The sequence below is a fragment of the Jaculus jaculus genome, chromosome 1 (genome assembly GCF_020740685.1).
Source record: "Jaculus jaculus isolate mJacJac1 chromosome 1, mJacJac1.mat.Y.cur, whole genome shotgun sequence".
NCBI classification, from domain to species: domain Eukaryota; kingdom Metazoa; phylum Chordata; class Mammalia; order Rodentia; family Dipodidae; genus Jaculus; species Jaculus jaculus.
Window position 1 is genome coordinate 186,430,531 of NC_059102.1, and position 24,901 is coordinate 186,455,431.

A 24,901-nucleotide genomic window follows, 5' to 3' on the forward strand; every position below is an offset into this window, starting at 1 on the left:
AATCATAGGTATGAGCAGAACATGTGTGAGGCACTTTTAAGCTCTGCACCCTAGCAATGTGTGAACATTTTTAATGTGCATACTGAGTCATCTTATTTTTATTTTCCATTGTGGCATAGTCTTATTTACCAGGACAATACTATAATTGTTCCTGTCTCTTTTACATTCAGGCATTAAAATCTACCCTTGGCATGTGGTCTTAAATAAAATCCATGCTCATATTTTATAACCAAAAAAGTTTTTAAACATGAAGTACTCCAGTGACTGTTTATTTAAGTTGATTGGAGTATAAACTTTAGGAAAAGCCAATTTTAAAGCACATTTGTGTTTAAACAAAGTTGAGCAAGCCTAACAAAACTAGATGGGATTCATATATTAATTGTCAAATGTTTTTCTTACACTGATCTTGATGTTTCCATCTCAAAAGACACACACACACACACACACACACACACACACACACTTCTCAAACTGTTTACTTTCCTTAAACGGCCTGATTGATTGCTCTGTTTAATGGGCCACTAGGGCATTCAATACATAGAATGAATGTCGAAGCTAGCTTCTCTGGTAGCTGCACTTGAGGCACTGTTAAGTAGAAAAGCAAAAAACAGCAGTCACTACAATACATCTGAGGCAAGAGATAAATTTTATATGACTGGGTCACTGATGTTTTCCAAATGCTGGAACATAAATAGCCTTTGAAATTTAGACAAATATTTAAACATTTGGGTTTTATTGCCTCTCTTCCCTTCCTCTACACAGTCTTTCTTTCTGATGTCTCTTCATTTTCTGCCCTGCCTTATTCCTTCCCTCCCTTTCTTTTCTCCATCTACTCCCTTATTCTTCTTATCTCTTGTTCTCTTCACTCTCTTTACTTATTCATGGGCAAGAGGTTTTAAAGCTCTAAAAATAAAATTGAAATTCCCTAGTGCCAAGATATTGCACCATTAGGACTAGATATTTAGATAAAAAAGGAAACAGCTGATTCCTTCCCCCATGCGTTTATGCAACAGAAACAGGTTTTTCTTGTCACTACTGTGTTGTATCTGTCTAATGTGTTTCACACTCCCCTCTCTGTCTAGACAGAAGTCAGCTTGCATCACAAATCTTTTCAGACTGTTCTGTGAATTAATAGTTAGTCAGCTTACTTAAGACCAATATCCGTTTGTCATATTGCCTGCCTTGGTTTCCTTCTTGTGTCTTCACCCTGACTGAATCCTTCAAAGGCTAGTCTGAGGTAGGAGGCAAAGACTCGTTTACACATCTGAATACTTGGACTGTTACTCAGATGCCAGGAAAGAGCCACAGACTTCTTGAGTTGCTTCTATTGCTTTTTCGAATGACATGCAAAAGTCAAACCACAAAAAATGTCATTGAGGAATGTGTGTGTGTATTATCTCCTATTTTCAAAATGAATCTGCTAACCAAGAGCTTAGCTCTTGTATGGTAGAGTAGTCCCTGTTTGGATTCTGCACTTCAGAATATGAAGTACAATGTACTAGTTAAGTGTGCTAAGTGCTGAGTAGTTGGAGGGGGTGTTGGAGATGTTGACCGAGATGTTGGTAGATGATTCACAGGTGAAAATGTTATGTAAATTATAGGTGAGGTACTGGGACGAAAGTAAGCTGTATGTGAACTGTGGTTCCCAAACCATGTGACAAGGCAACCCAAAATGCTTCTGTAAACTGTCAGAGGCACTGGTGTAAGTGTGAAAGTTTGGGTACCTTTTACCGAATGTGTTAGAAAGCAGGTACCACCTGAAAAATCTTCATGGACTATGAAATGAGATTGGATATATCTGTCCTGACTCCAAAGAGATTATGCAGTCTTACAAGTACACACATTCATTATGAAGCAATTGTGATTAAGAACAAAATAATAGTTTTCTTTTAAAGCATGTAGGCCGGGCGTGGTGGCACACACCTTTAATCCCAGCTCTCAGGAGGCAGAGGTAGGAGGATCGCCATGAGTTCAAGGTCACCCTGAGACTACAGAGTTAATTCCAGGTCAGCCTGGACCAGAGTGAGACCCTACCTTGAAAAACCAAAAAAAAAAAAAAAAAGCATGTAGCCTTTGCAAACAGTACCTAACTTGTCCTGACATAATTTATTAAGTTCTAATGAAACAACTACCTAATACTTGGAACTGACAAGTTTATCTGTTGGCTTAAGAGTACTATAAAAAAAAAATTGAGATGCATAGGGTCCCGTGATCCAAGAAAGTTTAGTTTAACCTTCTGGAGGAAGGAGGAAGACTCCAGGAACTTTAAAAATATATATATGTGTTTATTTATTTAAGAGAGAGAGCACGAGAGTGGCAAATAGAGCAAGAGTGGGTATTGGGCTCCAGCCACTGCAAATGAACTCTGGATACATGCATCTGGCTTTACGTGGGTACTAAGGAATCAAACCTGGCTCCTTAGGCTTCACAGGCCAGTGTCTTAACTGCTAAGCATCTCTCCAGCACTCCAAGCACTATTGAGTGTGTACCAAAAAAGGAAATTTAAAAAGCTGAGCACAGTAGCAAATACCTCTAATCTCAGCATGCATTCAGAAAACTGAGGCAAGAGGATTATGAGTTCGAGGCCAGCTAGCCTGGGCTTCTTGTTTCAAAAGAAAAGAAATAGAAAACCGAGTGTCTAAAATCTAAATGTTGAATACACCAATGTCATCCTCTTCCTGCTCTCATTCTAGAATTTTGACTTTTGAACTTTGTCTCTCTTGGCAGAGATTAAAGGACTCTTTTCTGGTAATCTGAACATCTCAAGAAAAAAAATGTTCATAATAATTTTGCAGTTTATTCTCTAAAGACACCACCTAGATAATGTAATAGGGAAGATCAAAGTTGGCAAATTCCTCTCTTGGACTCAGAGCATCTAAGCAACTCATAACCATGTCAGAAAAGCAGAAATAGAAGACATCTGAGGAAACCTCTGATGTGAATGATGAAGGGGGGGAAAAAAACAAGCAATTCTTCCAAAAGCTACTTGGTGATAATAGATATGAAAACAGGAAAAAATACAAAACAATTGTTTAGAATTCTATCTCTTCAAGCAGATAATAAAATCAGTGATCTAAGTATTAAAACTAAAAAGCTATGAAAATGTGTGGAGGGCATTTGAAAAATAAAGAGTTTTTAGAATGGAAAAGTTGGCAGCATAAATCAAAGTTAAGGAAATGGCCCCCAAAGCATAGCAAAAAATATAATCTGAAAAAGAACAAACTAAAAAGTTAGAAAACCATCCTGGGAGACCATGCATAATCGGGGTTCCAGGAGGAGACAAGAGAGAGAAGGAGCATTATAAAAATAAATGATACTTTAGGGTGAGGAGATGACTGCGTGGGTAAAGCGCTTGCCAAGCAAGCATGAGGATTTGAGTTCACATTCCCAGCACTCATGTAAAGTTGGATGTGGCAACACAAGTCTGCAGTGCCAGCCATTCCTAAGGCAAGATGGGAAGTGGAGACAGGAAAAGCCCCTGAAGCGCATGGGCCAGCGAGCCTGGTGTACATAGCCATGAACAAGAGTGCCTGCCTCACACAAAGGTGGAAGACAAGGACTGACCTGTGAGGTTGTCCTCTGAATTTACCCCCCCCCCCAACATACACACAAAGATTTGAATGAACAAAAGAAAAGGAGAAGGAAGGAAAGCAAAGAAGGAGGGGAAGGAGAGAGGGAGGGAGGGAGGAAAAAATGGAGGAAAGAAAGAGAAAAAGAAAAGAAAACAAAGAAAAGAAGGCAGAGGAGGGAAGGAATAAAGAAAAAAAAAAATGTTCCTCCCAACTGAAAGCTATCCATTTCCAGATTGAAAATCATACTAAATGTGCAATGTGTGGAAGAAAAACATATGCACATCCTCATGACGTTCAGAATACCCAAGACAAGCAAATTATTGTACAACGGCCTATGGAGAAAGCATCAGGTTAGCTTCAAATCAATGAAATCAGAAAGTCTTAGGCCTTCTCAGCAGCCACATTAGACACAACCAGACAATGAAGTAAAACCCTCAAATGTAAAACTGCCTCTTACTTGGGATTCTACCCACAGCCAGTCCTCTGGTTCCATAAGAGGATCTCATAAAGATATTTCCAGATTTGCAACGACTCAGAAATGTTCCTCCACAGCCTCCAAGGGAGGATGTGCTCTACCACGAGAGATCTGATCCAGAAAGGGCAAGATGCAGATGTGGGTAACAGGAAGCAGGAGATCAAAGGGAACCTCCAGGAGGGCGCCAGCTGTGTACCCGGGAGGAGGGCAAGTGTGACTCAGGAGACAGACGTGCAGCGCAGCTGCCTGCTCACTCTCGGCTCCATTGCCCCTGCTCCTTCAATATTTACCCCGATGGCAAAATGGCTGGGTGACAGCCTGGCCAAGTTACTACCCCTGCTTGTCGGTCCTACCCTCACCTCCATGCCCTTCCACCTGAACAGGGAGGACACTCATTTTGCTTGCACAGAAGTTTTTTTGTTTTTTCTACTTTGATCCAGTAAGTTCCAATATCTAAAATTTGGCCCTGGTGTTCAGAAGCAATAAATAAATAAATAAATAACTTGTCTCCACAAATAACTGCTACTGGATATGCAGTTCCTATCCACACCCAGCCCCGTCAAACCACCCCATTGAGGTAAGCCTTGCATTTCTACAGATTCACTGACACAATTGCTTGCCAAAATAGATTTTTCTGTAACATTCAAGAAGATGAAGTTGGCTTATCCAAGATAAAGGCTAGGAGCTTTTTTCTGACAATGGCAAAGTTACCCAATTATTCAAAACAAGTATGGGGCTGAGGAGATGGTCAGTGGGTAAACCACTTGCCATGCAAACACGAAGACTTCAGTTCTCATCCTAGCACTCATAAATGCCAATTAGCCATGGCAACAACCAGTTGGACTACCAGCATTTGGGAGATATAGACGAGCTGCCTGAGGCAAGTATGCTAGCTAGGTTAGCTAAACTGGGCAGATCTGGGTTCAAGTTAGAGACCTTGACTCAATAAGTGAGGTGGGGAGCCACTGAGGTAAATACCAGTATCAGCCTCTGACCTCTGCACACACAAGCACACACACACACACGCACTCACACACATACACATAACACACACACACATATACACACACATATACATACACATGCAGGAAAACAACCAAGAGACTGTACCTGTTGTCTATTTTTTTACAGAATACCAAATGAATTATTATGTCAAAAGGAGAGGGAAGTTGAAATTGGGGAGGATATACAAGCATTGCTAAAGCATTAGTGGGATTTTATTTCTTAAAGTTAATAGAAACACAGGGGTTCATTTCATTATTGCTCCTTAAGCTGCACATTTCAAATATCCTCCTTCCTATATAGATAGAACTGACCATCTTTAAAAATCCTTAGTGAATATTAATATGGAACATTGCATTCACCCACATTTAAATTCTTGTTGGTTTTAGCCCAGCATACTTTTTATCAGTTGTTTTCACCAAATTATGTCATCTGAAACATAAAAGCTGTATTTCTTGCTGTGATTCCACATAAAACACTGAAAAGGCTATGCAGAACTATGTGTTTGAAAATGTCCCTTAGGACCCAAGGGACCTAGTGATCTTAACCTTGCTGTCTCATCATTTTATGAGTTTCTGCAAACAAATTGGGTTTTGTTTGTATTTTACCAAGTGTTAAGTACATTCCAGAGCTCAAACAAGATCAAGAATTGCCTTTAAAGATACTGCTAAATTAAGCAAATTTCAGGTAACTATGAAAAGAATTTATTACTAGTAAAAATATTTTCTGACTTAGTAATTATGCCCTTAAGAAATCAAACTGGGGAAAATTGGATTAACATGGATCATAATTAAAGTTATGAAGAACTTTAACTTTTTCCATTTATAAAGGAGACAGTCTTTTAGCAGAGATCATTAAGCCTCCAACTCCCTTTATTTGACATAAGCAGTCATTTCCTGACCTCCACTCCTTACCAGAATTTATTTTACAGATGTCTTAGACTGAGGTCTTTGTTAAGTAAGATGCTACCAGATGAAAATTCCATACTACAACCTGGCACCTCTCATTTCCTATGGCTTTCTTCATTTTTATAATGTCAGAACCATGCACATTTTGATTCTCCTTCCCCTTAACAAAGCAAGATCCTATGGCACATTTGAAAGATCATTTCTAAGAAAAAGAAAAAAAAAATGAAAAGGCTAAGCAACCTTTGAAGCATTGAACTTTTCACTAGTAAAAATGATTGTGGTATCAAAGTGACTGAAATAACACCGAATGCCTTTGTTTTGTTCTTTAAGTTAACTTTTCTAGACAATTGTTTGGTTGTCTAGCATCAGTTGGTACCTTATTTTATACATAGTATTTCTAAAAATTCATAAAATAAGTCCCTCTTGATCAAATTTGAATGTACAAAGGAAGCTTATAGGAAAATCAATCTCAGGATTTTTTTAGAAAATAGTGTTTTGTAAAGCAAGTATTTTTTCCTTTGATCTGAATTCCACCCATGCACTTATTAAAAACAATTGTGAGAAACCTGCTTTGTAATATGTGCTGAGACTACATGGCCATGAGTAGAACTAATGACTTATGATGAAAGCTTTATTCTAAACAAGGAACAGAAACAAATAAATTAATAGTATAGTAAATTATTTAATTATAGTTGTGATAGATGTATCCTAGGAAATTTTGTCATCATATAATCTGATCAAGATTCTAAGACAGGGCTTGTTAGTGAAAGGAAAGTGGCTTCTCAAGGAACTGCTGACCAGCCAGGGGCTGAAAGGTCAGAAGGCAAGGAGCTACATGAGAACCTGCCTCAAACAAAAAGCCCTTTTACTTAAAAGGAACAACTATATATACAACTTCAAGCTTTCTTAAGAGGACCTCAATTCAAAAACATCAAACTCTTAGGGGAAAAAATCTGATGGAAAAAGCATCATATGACTCTTGAGAAGTCATCAACATCATCATCCACAACCACTTAGATTATCCCTGCAAGATAAAATTTTATGCTATTCATACACAAAAGCTTCAAAGTACTGAGCTAGATACATCTCTATCTACAGTGGCACATGCTCAGACATTGTACTGGCAGTAACATTCTTTAAAAGTCTGCCGACATTCAGCCTACCCAGGTATGGACAGATCTGGGTGAGGGATTTCAAGGACATCACAAATGCTGAGAAGACAGGTCCAGGACAGACGTCAAGACTGCAAGCAAGAAATAATCACGTGTCACTGAGAGCTGGAAGGCTTCCCTGCTCTCAGCAGAATCTGCCCAGAGACAACAAAGGTGTGCCTGCCTCATCCCACTGCATGAAGACCATCTCTCCAGGCAGCCACAACATGAGGGAGTTGCCCTTAATGCCCTAAGAATGGCTGATCATTTCTTCTAAGGCAAACATACCCATATTGTAATGCATTTTTGACAGATCCAATAGCACTGATATCTGATAGGTTCTAGTGATTCATGGGGATGCTCTAAGAGGATGCCTTGTACACCTGAGCTCTGGGATAAATTGAGGTGATTTCTGAGAGGACAGTTCACCCATCTCTCCTTATAAACATGGGCTCTAGTGATTTCGTGGGAAGCTGAGAAGACAGTCTATCCATGTATCTCCTTGTACACATGGGATCTAGTGATTTCTTGGGAAGCTATCTGAGATGGTCCACCCATCTCTCCTTGTACACCTGAGCTCTGGTGATTCATGGGGATGATAAGAGTGGTAAGAATGTTCAGCATCAGGAAGCTTCCACCTTCTGAATGTAAGTCTTTCATTGCCTTGCTCTTTGCTTCAGTTTCCTTGTGTCCCACATTAGGGGAAAACACAGAGCAACTAGAGTGTGTGTATGTGTTATAGAAATAAAGAGCCCACCTTGTAGGAGGCGGGTAGACTACCATTAGCATCTAGACTACATAACCTTGAAAGTATGGCTTTGGGCCAAAGGTGTCTCTTCACCTTAGGCAGGTCTGACCAAGTCTCTTACAGCATTAATTCCCTAGGTTTCTTTTACCATTCTCTCATTAAGTTCACATTGACCTCATTCTGTGACCATACGTATTTAATGAAAACCTCTCAGTTCCTTGTACCTTTCCAGTTACATTCTACTTCCCAAGTGATTAATCTTATGTAAAGCTCTAACTTGATTTATTTCCCCAATTTCTATCTTCCTCTTCAGTTGTAAAGCCAGGAACTTTGTATGTTTTGTCAAAACATGCAAAGTGACCTCATGCTCACTCTATTAATTTTATTGATTTCCTTCCAGCCAGTGAACCTTTTAATAAACTACTTGTCCTTTAAATACATTAGCATCTGTCACACAAACCTGTATCTGCAAACCCATTCCTTAAAATTTATCAACCCAGAATCAATGGACATTTTCAGAGCCAGGAGTTGTACTAGGGGCTGTGGGACAGTGTCCTCATAACGGCTGGCCCAACGGCTACTGCTTCTGACTCATTGAAGTGGAGGGAAACCATCATATTTTTTCCTGTGAAGTGTTGGGTATCAAACCCAGGGCCTTATTCATGCTAGACAAATGTTCTGGCACTCAACATCATCTGTGGCCTTCTTTTGCATCCCATTTTTTGAAAGAGTTACTTGCTATTATTTTTGTGTGAGTATATGAGTGTGATATATGTGTGAGTGTATTCATGTTCATTTGTGTGTGGGTCTTCATGGTGCAAGTGAAAGGAGTCCAGAGTCCAGTGTTGGGTGTCTTCCTCAATTGCTCTGCACCTTATTTTTTGAGACATGATCTCTTTGTGAACCCAGAGTTCACCCATGCTGTGAAAATAGCTGGCAAGGGAACCCCAGGGATCCTATCTGCCTCCTCAGCTCTGGCATTATAAGTGCATGCTACCATGCCTGGCATTTGACATGGGTTCTGGGGATCCAAACTCAGTTCTTTATGCTTTCACAGCAAGGACTTTACCAACTTAGCCATCACCTCAGGCCACAACCACCATTAAAAAAAATAAAATAAACAGAGCCAGGTGTGATGGCAGAATCTCACAAGCAGGATTATAAATTTGAGGCCTGGATCTTGCTATGGATACATAGGAGGACCCTGTCTTTAAAAATAATTAGAATATAAATTAGAAGAGTGCCTATGCTTAGTATTCTGTGAAGCTTTTGCCACTATGTGTATGCACACACCTTTATTATGTACACATGGACAGGCTGGACATAACATGTAGCCACTTCTATGGGTTCTAATAATAAATGTTTGAAATCTACTTTTTAGGACAAAATTTTCTATGCTTTGTTTTCAAGACAGAAATCAACTGGAAAGTGTAATTTAAAAAAGAAATCCTTGGCCCCAACCCAGATCTACTGAATCAGACCCTAGAGGAGAGGAGAGGGTGGAGAAACTGGCGTATTTAGTAAATACTCCAGGTGATTCTTATCATCTAACAGGCCTGAGAAACACTGTCATAAAAGAGTCAAGACTGGAAAAGCTAAGGATCGTGCACAACCATCTCATAGCTAACATCTCTCAGAAACTCATCAGTGCTCATCAGTGTTACTGAGGAGCTCAGACACTATAGCTTAAAGTTGTATGAATTTAAGCAATGGTTCTAGCTGAATCCTTGACTTCTATCAAGGGCCAAATGTAGTATAGAAACAAAACCAGTGTCCCCACTCATTCCAGCATTCACAAGTTACTTTTTATTCCTTAGTTTTCCTTCATTTCTGTAAATAGAATCACTGATTTTAAAATACCAGGAGAGCTGAAATATAAATTACATGCCATAGCATTGCACGATTCATTGGTGACATTTTCCCAGTTCCCATGGTGCATCTCAAGATAGCAGGCCTCCTGCACTGCACAGACACTGAAATGCACAACCTGTCTTGGGTTTACATCTTTCCTTTGGCCCGTTTCCCCCACAGCTGCCTTTTTCACATGGTGTGCTCTTAATGTGAGCCTTTCTTATAGAATTACAATCTTGATATTCGAAGCATAGTATGCAACCTAAGTTCAAATTTTGAATGCCTTTTTCCTCCCTTTTGCTATTACCAGTGCCACAAGAGTAGAGCAAAATACTGTACTCATAGTGAACTCAACCAGCTTTATTTTCCTCTCAGGTAGCATTGGGAAAGAGAGAAGTGTAATCCATATAAATCCATATTCATACCAGTAATACTAAATGCCTTCTTGTTTAAGACAGGGCCTCGTGTAGCATAGCCTGGTCTCAACCTCATTATGTAGCTGAGGGTAACCTTGAACTTCTGATCCTCCTTCCTCTACCTCCATAGTGCTAGGATTCCAGGCCTGTGCCACTACACCTGAGCTATGTGGTGCTGCTGTTCAAAGCCAGGGCTTTGTCCACACTGGGCAAGTACTTTCTCTACCAGCTGAGCCACATACCCAGGCACTCAAGAGTAACTTTTTTTTTTATTTTTCTTGGTTTTCAAGGTAGGACTTGATCTAACCAGGCTGACCTGGAACTAGTCTCAGGCTGGCCTTGAACTCATAGCAATCCTCCTATCTCAGCCTCCTGAGTGCTGGGATTAAAGGTGTGTACCACCACTCCCAGAAAAAGTAACTTTTAAAGGTCTGTACTGACCATATATTTAAAAGCATAACTTGTTATATTACTCAGTGATGAGAGATGGAAGAAATTCTCAAAGCTACCTGCCATCTTTGTTACTCAGATAAGACCCAAAGTTCCTTATACAAAACTATCTGATATAGTAAAATCCCACTGGTTTTTACTGGGGACACTGTATGGTCCCAAAATGTATTCCAGGGAACGTTTCATTTTGTTTATATAAAGTCAATGTAAAGTTGTGAAGCTTTTCAAAGTCGGAGAAGACAAAACGATCTTGTCCTTTTGGTTATATGGTAATTGCAGTATATCTAATGTTTACCCTATTTTAAAAGGTACTATTTAGCTGGCTAGAAGTTTGATGCCTCCAGAAATCTGAAATAAATGTAAACACCAGAAGATTTTTTCTCCTTTTCCCCATCTATTTTTTAAAAAATACATTCTTCTGGGCTGGAGGGATGGCTTAGCACTTAAGGCATTTGCCTGCAGAGCCAAAGGACTCAGGTTCAAGTCTCCAGGACCTATGTTAACCAGATGCACAAGGGGGCACACACATCTGGAGTTCGTTTGCAGGGGTGGGAGGTCCTCACATGCCCATTTTCTCCCTCTCTCTCCCTCTCTCTCTCTCTCTCTTTCTCTCTCTCTCTCTCCTCTTTCTCTGTCAAATAAATAATGAATTATTTTAAAATACCTATAATTCTAAAAACTACATTCTTTTAAAAAATACTTACTGATTATTTATAGCCAGGCTTGGTAGTGCACACCTTTAATCCCAGCACTCAGAAGGCAGAGGTAGAAAGATCGTCATGAGTTTGAGGCCACTCTGAGACTACATAGAGAATTCCACGTCAGCCTTAGCTAGAACAAGAATCTACCTTGAACCCCCCCCCCAAAAAAGAAAATATATATACATAAATAATTTATTTATTTGCAAGGGGAGACAGAGAAAGAGAGAAAGAATAGGCACACCAAGGTCTCTTGACACTGAAAATGAACTCCAGATACATGCACCACTTTGTGTATCTGGCTTTACATAGCTACTAGGGAATCAGGCAAGTGCCTTAACTCTCCAGGTCCTCATCTATCTTCAGCTACCTAAAAACCTTAAATCAATATTTGCTATTTCTTTTTTTTAATTTTTATTTATTTATTTGAGAGTGACAGACACACAGAGAAAGACAGATAGAGGGAGAGAAAGAGAATGGGCGCGCCAGGGCTTCCAGCCTCTGCAAACGAACTCCAGACACGTGCGTCCCCTTGTGCATCTGGCTAACGTGGGCCATGGGGCACCGAGCCTCGAACCGGGGTCCTTAGGCTTCACAGGCAAGCACTTAACCACTAAGCCATCTCTCCAGCCCAATATTTCGAATTTCCATCTTCTGTTTCAACAAGTTTTTGCAAAATGGAACTTTCTGATAAGCATTTTCACTTGCAAGCAACTGTACCATTTTTTAAGATAGCATGGTTTTAGAAAAGCAGAAGGAAGGCTAGAAAGAAAGAAGCTATAAGTACAATTGTTGGGATCCATCTAGAGATTTCCCCTTTTTTCTTTTTTTCTTGTACCTATATATTGCATTTTGATAATATGTACCCAGCATGACCCTCTCTCCTCCAGTCCCACTATATTTCTCGTCAACAAGAACTGGAAAACTTGGTCCGCCCTGCAACCTTTAACAGTCATTAGATAACTAGGAAAAGGACTGGCTTCCCGAGGTCTTCCCCTGTCTATATCTAATTGATAACTGGCTCCATCATGCGCAGGTGCTCTGCAGGTAGCCACATCTGCTGTGAGTGTATTAGCTCAATAGTCTTGTCATGCCCAGGAGCCAGTGTCCCCCTGCTCCTTCCCATCCCCTCTGTGATGTTCTCCAAGTCCTGGAGACACTGATGTGCATGCTCTATTGAGGGCCAAGCACTTCTCAATCATGTATTGTCAACACTTGACAAGTTAGTTATGATTATCCATACTGACTGCCTCATCTGGAGATCTTCTAATTTGAGTCCTAATAGCAAACATGGCCCATCCCCTGAAGAATCATAACAAATCGACAGTAGGAGCCATGAGTTTTATCTCTTAATATCTTAACATACTGAACAGGTGAGTTCTGGAGATTCCTAGAAGCTGTTCACAAGAGATTCCAGGCCATATATATAAAATCTTGATATTATATAACCTTCCATGAATGAATCCTTCTGCTCATTCCAACTACCTTCTTCCCTCTTTCTGGAATTCTGGCCTGCTTATTCTTCTTATTCTTAAGAAAAATTTAAAATATATGAGCAACATCTTCCTTATATCAATATCTTTATATGTATGATCCCTGTCAAATGTTTACCTAAACTGGTATTTCAATGAATCAATACTGTATATACTAGATTTAATCACTCTACTTTTTTATTGTAGTAGAACATATATGACATGAAAGTTACTATCTTAAATTTTGTGTGCTCAGTGAACTATTATATAGCAGATCTTCCAGGACTTTTCCACCGTGCCTGTCTCTAAACCTCTATACAGTGCACACAATGACCGTCCCCCATCACCTGCAGCCACCCTAGCCACCACAGCTCAACACCTCTGCTAAGTGTGGCTTGTTCAGATACCTTATCAGTAGAACCTTGTAGTTTTAATCCTGCCACTTTTCTTTACCTTACAAGTTCAATTCCTGTCATTTGTCTGTCAAGCTCTATTATTTTTCATCTTTGTGTTGTACATTGGACCTACTTTTGTGCACCCCATTTAAACATCAAATTAAATAGTAGGCTGAAAGAATAAGCTGCATGTTTTTATAACTCTTGCAAGCTTAAACCTATATTAATATGTGGTGGAAAACATTCACCTTGAACTGTACAGATGGCTAAAATCATAATGTTCCCTGGATCCTTCCATAGCAACATAACATTGGATATGAAAGGATCCTGCACTTTCAGCTGTAAGGAAAATCTCAAGCAGTCTATTAACTGGGCTTCCTTTCATCAGCATCATTAGAAGTGGGGATGGGATGAGGTCACAGGTGGAATTAAGCCCAAGAATGGAGAAATGGAATAATGCTAGTGAGGCCTGCAGACCTTATTACTTGATAAAGCAAAGGTTTCCACATTTGACCCAGTAATGCTACATCAAAAACCATGTACTTTGATAATACTTAGATAAACTTTGAAAAGCTATGTTAATTATTTTGGAAATTCAAATGCAATAAACTGTGTTTAGGAGGCAGGGATTATTAAGGCACATTGGCTAGCAAGAAAACTAGATTAGAAAAGATCATTCTTTTCAATTTATACTTTACTTGTTATTCTTTTTATTTGTACATAAAAAGACATCACCTGAATAAACCAAAAAAAAAAGTTTTCTTGCAAGGTGGCCCTTTGACCCGCAGTGAGTATGTTTTTCTTCTAGTGTTTGAAATATACAATATACTTTGAGACCAGCTTGCTCATCTTCTATTCATGGTTAAATTGAGGAAAGAAGCATTATTGAATCAGCCCACACTTAGGAGTGGGAGGAGGTCGGGAGCAGGGCTCTGGTTTGGGAATGGCTTGTCAGCGCCCCAATGAACTCCCTTGGACTGTGTTCCCAGAGGAGATTTGCACCCTCGTGATTGCGGAGACTTTTCCAGAGGACGCGGGGATCTTCACCTGCTCAGCCAGAAACCATTTCGGGTCGGCTGCCAGCACTGCTCAGCTCATCGTTACCTCAGGTATGTGGGAATCAAAGTGGCCCCGTTCTGTTGCCTGGTGGTGGTGTGGTTGCCCAAGGTGGAAAGTGACTGTCCCAAGAAGAGAACTCAACCTTTAGGAATGTTGCTGGCCACTCCGGGAGTTACCCCTAACAATCAGATATGTCATCTAATACAAACAGCCTTAGAGAAGGAACAGGAGAGGGGGGTGGAAGTGGAGATGGCAAACAAGATAATAAAAGTGAACACGCCCTCACAGGGCCATGTTTTCAAATCAGGGAAACATGATTTGGCCCTGGAAACAATGGAGCAGTTCCCCTCATGCCTTCATGCTCATCTAAGTCTCTTACCAGAGAAGGTCACCTCTATGTCCCAGGTGCCGTCATGGTTCTCAGCAGTGCCAACACAAAGAGGCTGGTACTGATGCGTCATTACTGTGTAATTCACTATTGAGACTTGTGAGAAGGTAATGAGTGACAAACACAGCACTATTCATAGAAGCAGTGAAGCTCTCAGCAATCAGATCTCACTGACAGCACATGCCAATGTGAAGGTACAGCTTTAATATAAAAAAAGTAAAACACTGTACTTCTTAAGCCAGCATTCAAAAATATGTAAGCATCTTCTAAACTCAAAAGCTCACCAAGGGAGGTGGGGCGCAGAAAGAACAGAAGAGCCAAAGGAAGAGTAGGATTGCTTACAATGCAATCTTGCAGACACAAAATGACCTGAATCTCCATGACCTCACAGTGCCTAGCCCCACCTATACAAGATCCTCATAAAAGAAGGAAAAGATGACATCAAAATTAAAGTGAGACTAATTTAGAGGGGGAGGGCTTTGATAGAGAGTGAATTTGTGAGGAGAAAGTGGGGGAGAGGAGGGAATTATCATGGTTTCTAATTATGGAAGTTGTCAATAAAAAAGTTAACAAAACCTCACCAATAGGAAAATAAATAGGATTTTGTTTTAATTTATTTTTTTACATGAAAGAGAGAGAATTGGCTTACCAGGGCATGTAGCCACTGCAATAGAACTCTGGGCATGTGTACCACACTATATGCGTGTGCAACCTTGCACACACGTTACCTTGTGCATCTGGCTTACGTGGGATCTGGGGAGTTGAACTTTGGTCCTTAGGCTTCACAGACAAGCTCCTTAAAAGCTAAGCCATCTCTCCAGCCCTAATTTATTTTTAATTAATTATTTTCCACTGTTACTAGTGAACTTTAAGCTATAGTGGTTGCCTCATCCCAAGTTGTTTAACAGAGATTTTAAAACTATCTCTTTGACCAAGCCAGATACATACACACAGTGGAGAACCAGTAAGTGGATGACTGGCTGGATAAGGTAATTCAATTGCCCTTTGAGTCCTAGAAGAGCAAGGACTTGGGGCTAGGGGGCAGCAGAGGCTTGGCCAGAACCAACTTGGGCATATCAGAGTGGGGATTGTAAATGCTTTCTCACACACATTAGGATAAACTGTGGGAGGTTCACCTTAGTTGAGGAATGGTTAATATGAACGACTGCCATAAATGTGGAGTGGAAACCACAGTGCTAGCTCTGCTTGCATAGCAGGGAGCAGCCCAGCATTCTGATTTTCAGTTGGTTGAAAGATTATGCCTTCAAATGACTATCACATGGCCACAGTGGGGCTCAAACAGTAACAGCAACAAAACTAGACTCTGAAGCCGGATACAGTGGCACACTCCTTTAATCCCAGCACCTGGGAGGTTGAAGTAGGAGGATTGCAATGAGTTCAAGGCCAGCCTGGACTACAGAGTGAGTTCCATATTAGCCTGAACAAAACAAAACAAAACAAAAAATCAAAAAACTGGACTCTATAAGTTGAGGTTGTGTGTTGAATGCCTTAAGTTTGAGGCCAGCCTGGACTACAAAATGAGTTCCTTATTAGCCCAGGCTATAGTAAGACTCTGCTTCAAAAAATAAAACAGAACAAAAAAAGTCATAAAAACTGGACTATAAGTTTGAGGAGCAAAAACTTATGTGTAATATTTTCTACTTCTATCTAGGAGTAAATCTACTATAGGTCAAACATAATCAACAAATATTTTTGAGCATTCTGTTTACCTCAGTAAGAATTTTTTGAGTGCATTCCAGAAGGTCTGCTGGGCTGGGAGCTTGATCTCAAGACACTTGAAGCCTATTGAGGATATCCAGTACTTTTCTTTCATACTAAGTCACAGATAGCCATTTCACATGGACTCGGGGCTTTCTCTTCCCTAGGATTAAAATTAAAATAGAATGAATACCCGCATGAATCCTTCTGACCTGGAGCCATGGTTGGGAAGCATGAATAGGATGTTCAGTTGGATCCATGGGCTTACTTAAGGGTGAGAAGATAAGGCATTTTGGTTGAACTATTTGGGTTGTCATGAAAATGTGGTGTGTGTGTGTGTGTGTGTGTGTGTGCGTGTGCGTGTGTGTGTGTGTGTAGAGAGAGAGAGAGAGAGAGAGAGAGACCAGAGGACAACCTCAAGAATGCTGTCAACCTTTTTTTACGACAGGGACTTTCATTGGGCTGGAACTTACCACTTAGGCTTCACTGTGCCTGGCCATGGAGCTCCAAGGATCCCACTCTCTCCACCTGGCCAGTGCTTGGATCAGCACCCCACCATGCCCAGCGTTTTTACATGGGTACTAGGGGTCAAGCTCAGGTCCTCATGTTTGTGAAGCAAGCACTTTATCAACTAAACTATCTCCTCAACCCTGAAGTTGCCATCTTTCACCAGGTTTGATCTTTAGCTCCTGTTTGAAATTTGTTAATGAACGAGTGGGTGATTTCCCCTTATGTGAGCTCAGTCAGAAAATGAGACAAATGGTGTCCATTCCAAACAAGCTCAGAAGAGACAGGTCCTGCAGCTACAGGGCTTTTGTGTCCCAGGAATATAACTTCTCTAATAGGACACAGGCATCCTCAGAAGATCTGGGGCTTTGGGGACATTTAGCTTATTATCCTGTCCTTTTCCACTTCTTTAGCCAATACTGAGACCTATAGCTACAACTCCATGGGAGAATCCAACAATGATCATTTCCAACACTTTCCACCACCGCCCCCAATCTTGGAGTCTGGGTCTTTTGACTTGGCGCCAAAGAAACCATCTGAGAGGCAGCAGGTGAACAGCCCTGACTTAGAGCTCGGTATGACAGCCCTTCAGAAGCAATTCAGTTCTGCTGAGAGGGAAACCAACGGTGTCCATCCAGACCATGGAGTCAATGGGCTGATTAATGGCAAAGCTAATGGCAATCCATCTCTCCCGACACCAGCTGCCCTGCTTTCACCCACCAAAGAGCCACCACCGCTGCTTGCCAAACCAAAACTGTGAGTACTTCTGCATGGTTTTATAATACTTTCCATGTCCCTGCTCAATTTCCTCTCTGGTGAAAAGAAGCCTTTTGCCTGCAGTGAACCATGTGGCATGTTGCCTCTTCTACAGGCAAGTTGTCCCTGACTCAGAGGACCTTGCTGCTAAGTGGGCATCCTTCAAGGTACATGAAAGATACTTGAAAATCAAGAAGGTAAATGAGAAATATGGCTCAGTCTGCCCTTTGCTAAAGGCTGTAATTGGTTGCGGCTATGAAAATATCTGTGAGTGACGTTGCCTTGCGACGTGTAGCCAGGATGTAGTTGCTCTCCAGACAGGATCTTCTTGGAGTCCTCTGTTAAAACACAGACACATGCTTTAACTGTAGGACTTCGTAGGGAGACTGGGTGCAGGTAGAAGGAAGAAAGTAAAATCAAGGGTGGAAATTCAGTGTGCAGACCCAGGTCAGAGGAGACAAATCAGAGGTGGGTCTGTCAGGAAGTGGAGTGCCCTCACAGCTCAGCCTGCCTGCCTTTGGAATTCTGTTCAACTGCCTACTGCCCCCTTCATGTTTAATTTCCATTATTTTCTTAGGATGATAAACCTTGCATGAGCTGTTTCCATTGGCACTATCCAGCACAGAGCTGTTATGAATGGAGCCATTACCATGTCAAAGAGAGGCAGAAATAAATTAACTCCTAAGGTTCTATCATAGTATGACACATCTTGAATTATTTCCTAACAGGGTCAGTAGAAATGTAAGAGTCATGTAAATTGTATATATTTTCTACTGGGTCACATTTCCATGAGACTGAATTTTCCCAAATATAGGAAAGTCCCTTGTAAATCCCCGTTATGTCTAATGTTTTTTATTCGAAGAAGGAAGAATTTCTTCACAACAGGAATTCTTTGCTTCCCTAGAGGGCTATGTTTTCTCTGTGGTCAGACCATTTGTTAGAAATGTTAGAAATGATAAGATGTTTGAACTAGAATAACACCTTTTATTGTACATCACTATATTATTTGCAAAGGGATTTCATGAACATTAACCAAATAGCAAACCAAGACAAAGAACCCATTAACACATGGACAATTTTATAAAACTTTTAGACAATCTGTGAGGCACTTTCAGAAATCTACCCATTGTTATCCAGCACCTAATTTTGATGCTGTTCTGGGTCTTGTGTAAGACAGAAGAACTAGTGCCTAGGCTTACATACAACAGTGTGAAAGGTGAACAGTTTCCACTCCACGGAGAGACTGAGCAGGTAAAATAGACTTAAAATAGATAACACCCATGAAAGAGATTTACATTCTTACAGCACCAGCCATAAAAGTTAATTGCCACTACTGGCTTCCTTCTTCTTTGCCTTCTGAATATGTATTTGTAGTACTTTTAGTGAAGCAGGGACCTGCCCTCCTGGGGAAGGGCAAATGTGTTTAATGAGGAGGACTTCACTATGACCCTTAGATTCAGTGAAACGCATATGCTCTAAGGACCATCATCAATTGGGAATACATCACAGAAGAGTAAACAGGAGCTCTTAACAAGCATTTACAGCCCTCCTTATCTCAGACATTTCAGCAGCTCTTCAGCCCTTAGCTGAAGTGAACCTTACTGTGGTGGTTGTTGTGCATAGTGGGAGCTGTCCATAAACGACAAACAAAATAGTTTTGCAGTTATTAGGATGTTGTGTAGCTTCAACACAAGTGTCCAGTATGATGTCAGGATTTGCTTAGAAGTAAGATGGTCCATGTAAAATAAAACACGGGGGAAAGAATATTTGCAAAAAGAGATTGCCCACCTTTCATGAGGAAATTTAGGGGAAAAACATGAGCAAGTACCTAATAGGAAACCTGATACTTAGATGTGACATTGACATATGACAGATTTTGCGACTGGCTCTTCTTTTCTTTTTTATCCAAATATTTAAGTTTTTAAGTGTTTCCTTAAAGCATTGCTTTGTAATTCTCCTATTGAATAATTCACTGCTACTTTATTAGGTAGAAGATAGTGTGTAATGATACTTCATTTTCTTGTGACCTATACTCTGTATGATTTAATTTCAGTCACAAAACAAATGCATGCAGATGTTATAATTCAACATCGTGGAGAAAACTAAGTTTCTCTGCATCTGAGCTGGGCATGGGGGCACATGCCTCTAATCCCAACACTCGGGAGGCAGAGGTAGGAGGATCACTGTGAATTTGAGGCCACCCTGAGACTGGACTGCATAGTGAGTTACAGGTCAGCCTGGTCTAGAATGAAACCCTACTTCAAAAAAAACTTAAAAAAAATATTCTCTGCATCCATCTTCCAAACTTCTCTCCCCCTATCTTGAGGTATCCTGTGTCATGGGTTTGATCTGAGGTCTATTCTTTTCTGTGTTATCACAGTATTCAGAAGAGGTGTGCTCTTTGTTGAGCACTGGGCTCCTGGAAAGGGTAATGCTAAGTCACTTAAAGTGATTAATGATGATAGGTGACTGATAAATAAAATCCTGATGCATGTCTTTCTTTTCATACACGGTGGGTAAATGAAGAGGATTCTGCTTGCCTCTTATGGTAGGCAGCCAGAGCTACGGTTTGCACTTATCTTTATCCATCAGTCTGTGATTTTCTTCTGTGTCATAGGAAAGGTTTACATTTGGTGGCTTTATGACACTTCATGCTTCATCATCATCTGATCAAATGAATAAGAAGCGAGAGAGGACAGATAGTCAGAATGAGAGTAGTGTCAGCATGAGTCACACTTTTCAAATGAATTGATCTGAACGAAGCCCCCATCTTCTGTTGCCCAATAGCAGTCCTCTCCAATAGCCTCGCAAGCGTCCCAGACCCCCTCCAAGGTCTGTCACACCTGTCATACATAGCTTCATGGCCCCTTGTCATACAGGTATCACCGTCAGGGTCCGCTTCTCCCAGGATCTGTGTCTCTGACACTGCCCCATAAGTACAAGCTGAGCATAATCAGATGCAGGTCATTAAGGAATTGCCAGGGGCCTTCCCCTCTGGACTTTGCCACTTGCTCTAGGGCCCTGACAAGCACTACACCCAGCACAGAAAAGTGATGGGCAGAGCTATTTCTGTGGTGTGACAACTGAGATTCAGCCTCCTATGACACTCCAAAGAAAGCCACATCTCACTTCACTCATTCAGCTTTCCAGAGGAAAATGGGAGGAAATGAGCAGAAACACGACTTACTGACTGTGTTAGTGTATTCTTCGCACCAAACAAGTCTGTTGCTGCCCTTTCTCTGTGTCTCATGCTTGGAGACTCAAGTAAATGTAAGACCTGGGGTGAAACCATGGATTCTCTAGTTCATAAAACAGTTCCTCAAAGGCAAGTATCTGCATGAGTTCCTTCAAAGAAGCCTGTAGGGAAGTATGTGAATGCCAATTTCCATAGGCAATGCACTGATCATATAGAAAAGTATAATCATGCTTGGACATTGAGCTTCCCTCCTAAATGAGATCAAATAACATGTGAATAACAATATGCTTTATTAAAGCCATATTTATTTTTCTGATTTCTCTGTTCCTCTTCTGTCTCATGCGAAGGAGGTACTGTCTAAACTCAGGCAGCAAACAAAATGAGAAATCAAAGGGCAGGTTAATGAAGAGTCACATCATGGGCATACCCTTGCACCCAGAAGCAAGCAAGCCAGGTCAGCAGATAAAATTCTTATTTGTCACCAAAGTACCAAAAACATACACATTGCCATAAAAGCCCATCCTCATTTGATATTGAAATTGTTCAAAATTTTTTGTATGTGAAGTCAATAGGTCTTTCTGTTCCTACTCTTCCCCTAGTCTCTAAAGAGAAAAAACAGTATCAGCACTTCCTATGTAAAATGTAAAAAAAAAGTAAAATGATTTCAAATTGAGTCAGTCTTTCTTAAATAATTGCCTTTAACTACCTTTTTGTTCTTTCTCTTTGCACCTGCTCACACCCTCAGACATCTGATGTCTACAAATCTTGTCTGAAGGGTTGGAGGGACACATCACATAAATTCTATTATACCAAGGTATCAGAAATGTTTGCTGACAACCCTGTGCAGTTTAAGGCTCATAAAGTAAAACCATATGTTCATAATAATCAGCACTGTTTAAAGTCAGAGTGATGTCCCTCTGTTGCCTATAGGTGAAGGGTAGATGGGGTACCTGACAGATAGAAGGAAATTGCAGTCTGTGTCAGTCCTTATCAGTGACTAAACTGTACCAGGCTTTCTATACTTGGAAGTTCCTTCAGGGGTCCCTCATACTCCTAGACACAAATCAAAGTACAAGTTGTTCCCTTGCTTGGAATGTTCTGTTCCTGGAATGTTCTGCTTCTAATAGCTGACTTTTTCTTGTCGATCAAATTTCAATCTAATGTCACCCCATTCCCTGAGCACCCTGTCTAAAGCAGCCAGCCAGCCACTCTCTAGTAAATCCTTCCTTTCAATTATTGCATAGCACATAATTATCCATGGTGTCTGTTGACTTGCTTTGGGGGTTAGATGTTGCATTCTCTCCAGTGCTATCCTGGGGACCTGTTTTTCTTTAGTGCTTTTTCACTGTGATCTAGAGAATGGAAGATGACCAAAAGCATTTTTTGAATGAGTAAAACTGAAACAGAACAATAAAGAGGAAGAGGAAGATCCCCCATCTTTAAAACAAACCCATTCATTCTGTATAATGTTCTCCCTAGCTATTCTCCAGGATTTCAGTTTTCAAACTGTACCACTTCCAGAGTTTTCCCACATTATCATATATTTGCAACTCACATCTTTTATCTCTTCTAAGTGACAAGAACTGAATGAGAACAAAGAATTCAGTAAAAAAAAAAAAATCCCATGAGATAGAATGGCATTAGAAAAAAAAAAAATCATCCAACTTTCTTAGCTGGGAACCTTGTCACTCCTTCCTCATTTCTTCTGCTTTCCTATTTGATTGTCATGCCTTAAAGACATTGTGGAGAAAATGAGACATTTGAAAGAAGCAGAAGGACTCGTTCACTCTCTAGTACATACTTGCAATGTTACTTTGCCCAAGTGCAATCAAACTGCCATTTCAAGGTGTGTGCAATTGACATGTTAACATCCCCATCAGATTCCAGACTCCTGATGAAGGGCTGGGAGCTTCTGTGCTACTCCCTTCCTGTCCTGTTTTTGTTGGACGGTGGCTCAGACTCCAACATGTGGCTTGGGCAGTGTAGCTCAGAAAATTGAACGTTTTTCCATCCTTTCACCTCCACTAGTTAAGGTTCAGGATCTCACTATATTACTGTTTGACATCAGAATACAAACAGTTTCCTAGGCTCTGTTCTAGCTTAAGTCTTACCTGGTAGATTAAAGGCCAAGACCTAATATGAAAGCCAAAGGGAAAGTGAGCAAAACAATGGCAGGGGGAGGGGAGGTAATGTGTTATGACAGTCATGGAGATGTAATCAACAAGCAATTGTGAGTAGGTCCTTGAACACACTTTAATACATTTTAAAGTCTAGCACACTGTTCTTTCCCTCACTGTGTTAAACTTGTGCAAAGTGCTGTGAAATGCTAGACTCAAAGATCAAAGAGTTAAGAGCACTGCCTTTGAATAACCTGCAATCTGATGATATCCAAGATTATACTGGGAAGAATGTACACTTAATCACATATGTAAAATCCAATGCATCTTTAAAAAAAAATTCTTGTTTGTGTGTGTGTGTGTGTGTGTGTGTGTGTGTATGTATTCAAGGTCTGTGGCCAGTGCAAATGAATTTCATATGCTTGAGTCACTGGCTTTACATGGATGCTAGAGAATTGAACTCAGGGCACAGGCTTTGCAAACAATCACCTTGAACCACTGAGCCATCTCCCCAGCCCACAACAAATCTTCTAACATGACACTAATTTGAACAACCTCTAAATTAGATTCAATGAAGTCCAAATACCTATCTTCCCACTATTTAGAAGATAAGTCAATTTACTTTTGATTTTGAAGATTTAATAACTACCAGGGTTCCATTTGTGACTAAGTGAATTTCATTATCTACAAAATGTAGTCAAGGGCTGGAGAGATGGCTTAATGGTTAAAAGCCTAAGGACTTTGGTTGGAAGCTTGATTCCCCAGGACCCACATTAGCCAGATGCAGAAGGGGGCGCACGCGACTGGAGTTCATTTGCAGTGGCTGGAAGCCCTGGCGTGCCCATTCTCTCTTTTTCTCTCTCTCTGTGTGTCTCTTTCTCTCTCGCTCTCTGGCTCTCAAATAAATAAAAATAAACAAAAAAAATTTTTTAATGTAGTCAAACAGCAAGTTAGTATTGGTGAAAGTACAAAGTATGAAATCAAATGACCTTAAAAATGACTTGGGGGAGGGGGAATGGGACAGTTTAGACTCTTGAATTTGTTATTATAAAGTTACACACACTTATACACACACAGCCCATTGGTGGGTGATGCAGAAGGAATGGGGAAGTGATGCTGGCCCTCCGTCTGCAGTAGTGGGCCAAGTGGATGTGATCTCTTCATAAATGCATGTGACGGCGACTGTACCTAACAGTGGTGGTATGAGAGATCTTTGAAAACAATTCCTGCCTAAAAAGAAAGTTCAATCAAGGAACTTCCCAAAGCATGAATCTCTTAACTAAAAGAAATAAAGTCACATTTTGATAGATTCTTCCTCATGATACTTTTCCATATAAATATTGGTTATAACACACTGTCACATTCTTAGGTATTAGATTAATATGACTCTGCTGTGCTAGTCTCTTGCTGAATGTAATATTTAATGGTATTTCCAGAAGAGGTCTTGTTCCTTATTTTTGTAGGTAGGAGACTTATTTGGTGTATAATATTCAATTAGAAGTACATATACAAAATAACTGAAAAGTATGCCATGAAAGCATTGATTAAAAGAGGAAAGATAGTTGTATTAACTGTGGAATTGTGAAGATTAAAAGAGGCGTACAGAAAGAACGTGTATATTTCCTAGCAATAATGCGAACATGTTTGAGATCAGAGAGTTAAAACCGGGCTTAAGGGATGGCTTAGCAGTTAAGGCACTTGCCTGCAAAGCCAAAGGACCCAGGCTCAATTCCCCAGGACCTACGTAAGCCAGATGCACAAGGTGGTGCATGTGTCTGGAGTTCATTTGCTATAGCTGAGGCCCTGGCACATCCATTCTCTCGATTTGCGTCTCCCCCTCTCTCTCATCAGTAAATAATACAATTTTTTTTCAACTTTAAAAAGAGTGAAAACCCAATTTAGACTAAGTAAACATCTTTGCATGACTTCACTGCAGCCGTCTTTACCAGTCAGAGGTAGAAACAGAGAATACATATAGCTGAGGGTCCTGGCACAATACAGATACTATTATATTGAATTTG

General features: G+C 40.4%; 1 protein-coding gene across 1 annotated transcript in view; it reads left to right on the plus strand.

The window, feature by feature from the left end:
* Palld (palladin, cytoskeletal associated protein) overlaps positions 1 to 24,901 on the plus strand; it is a 413,077-nt gene that overhangs the window by 191,635 nt on the left and 196,541 nt on the right. The window contains exons 8-9 of the mRNA XM_045149173.1: positions 14,128 to 14,247; positions 17,225 to 17,567. Coding sequence (XP_045005108.1) covers positions 14,128 to 14,247; positions 17,225 to 17,567 — 463 coding nt within the window. The remainder of the gene's footprint in view (positions 1 to 14,127; positions 14,248 to 17,224; positions 17,568 to 24,901) is intronic.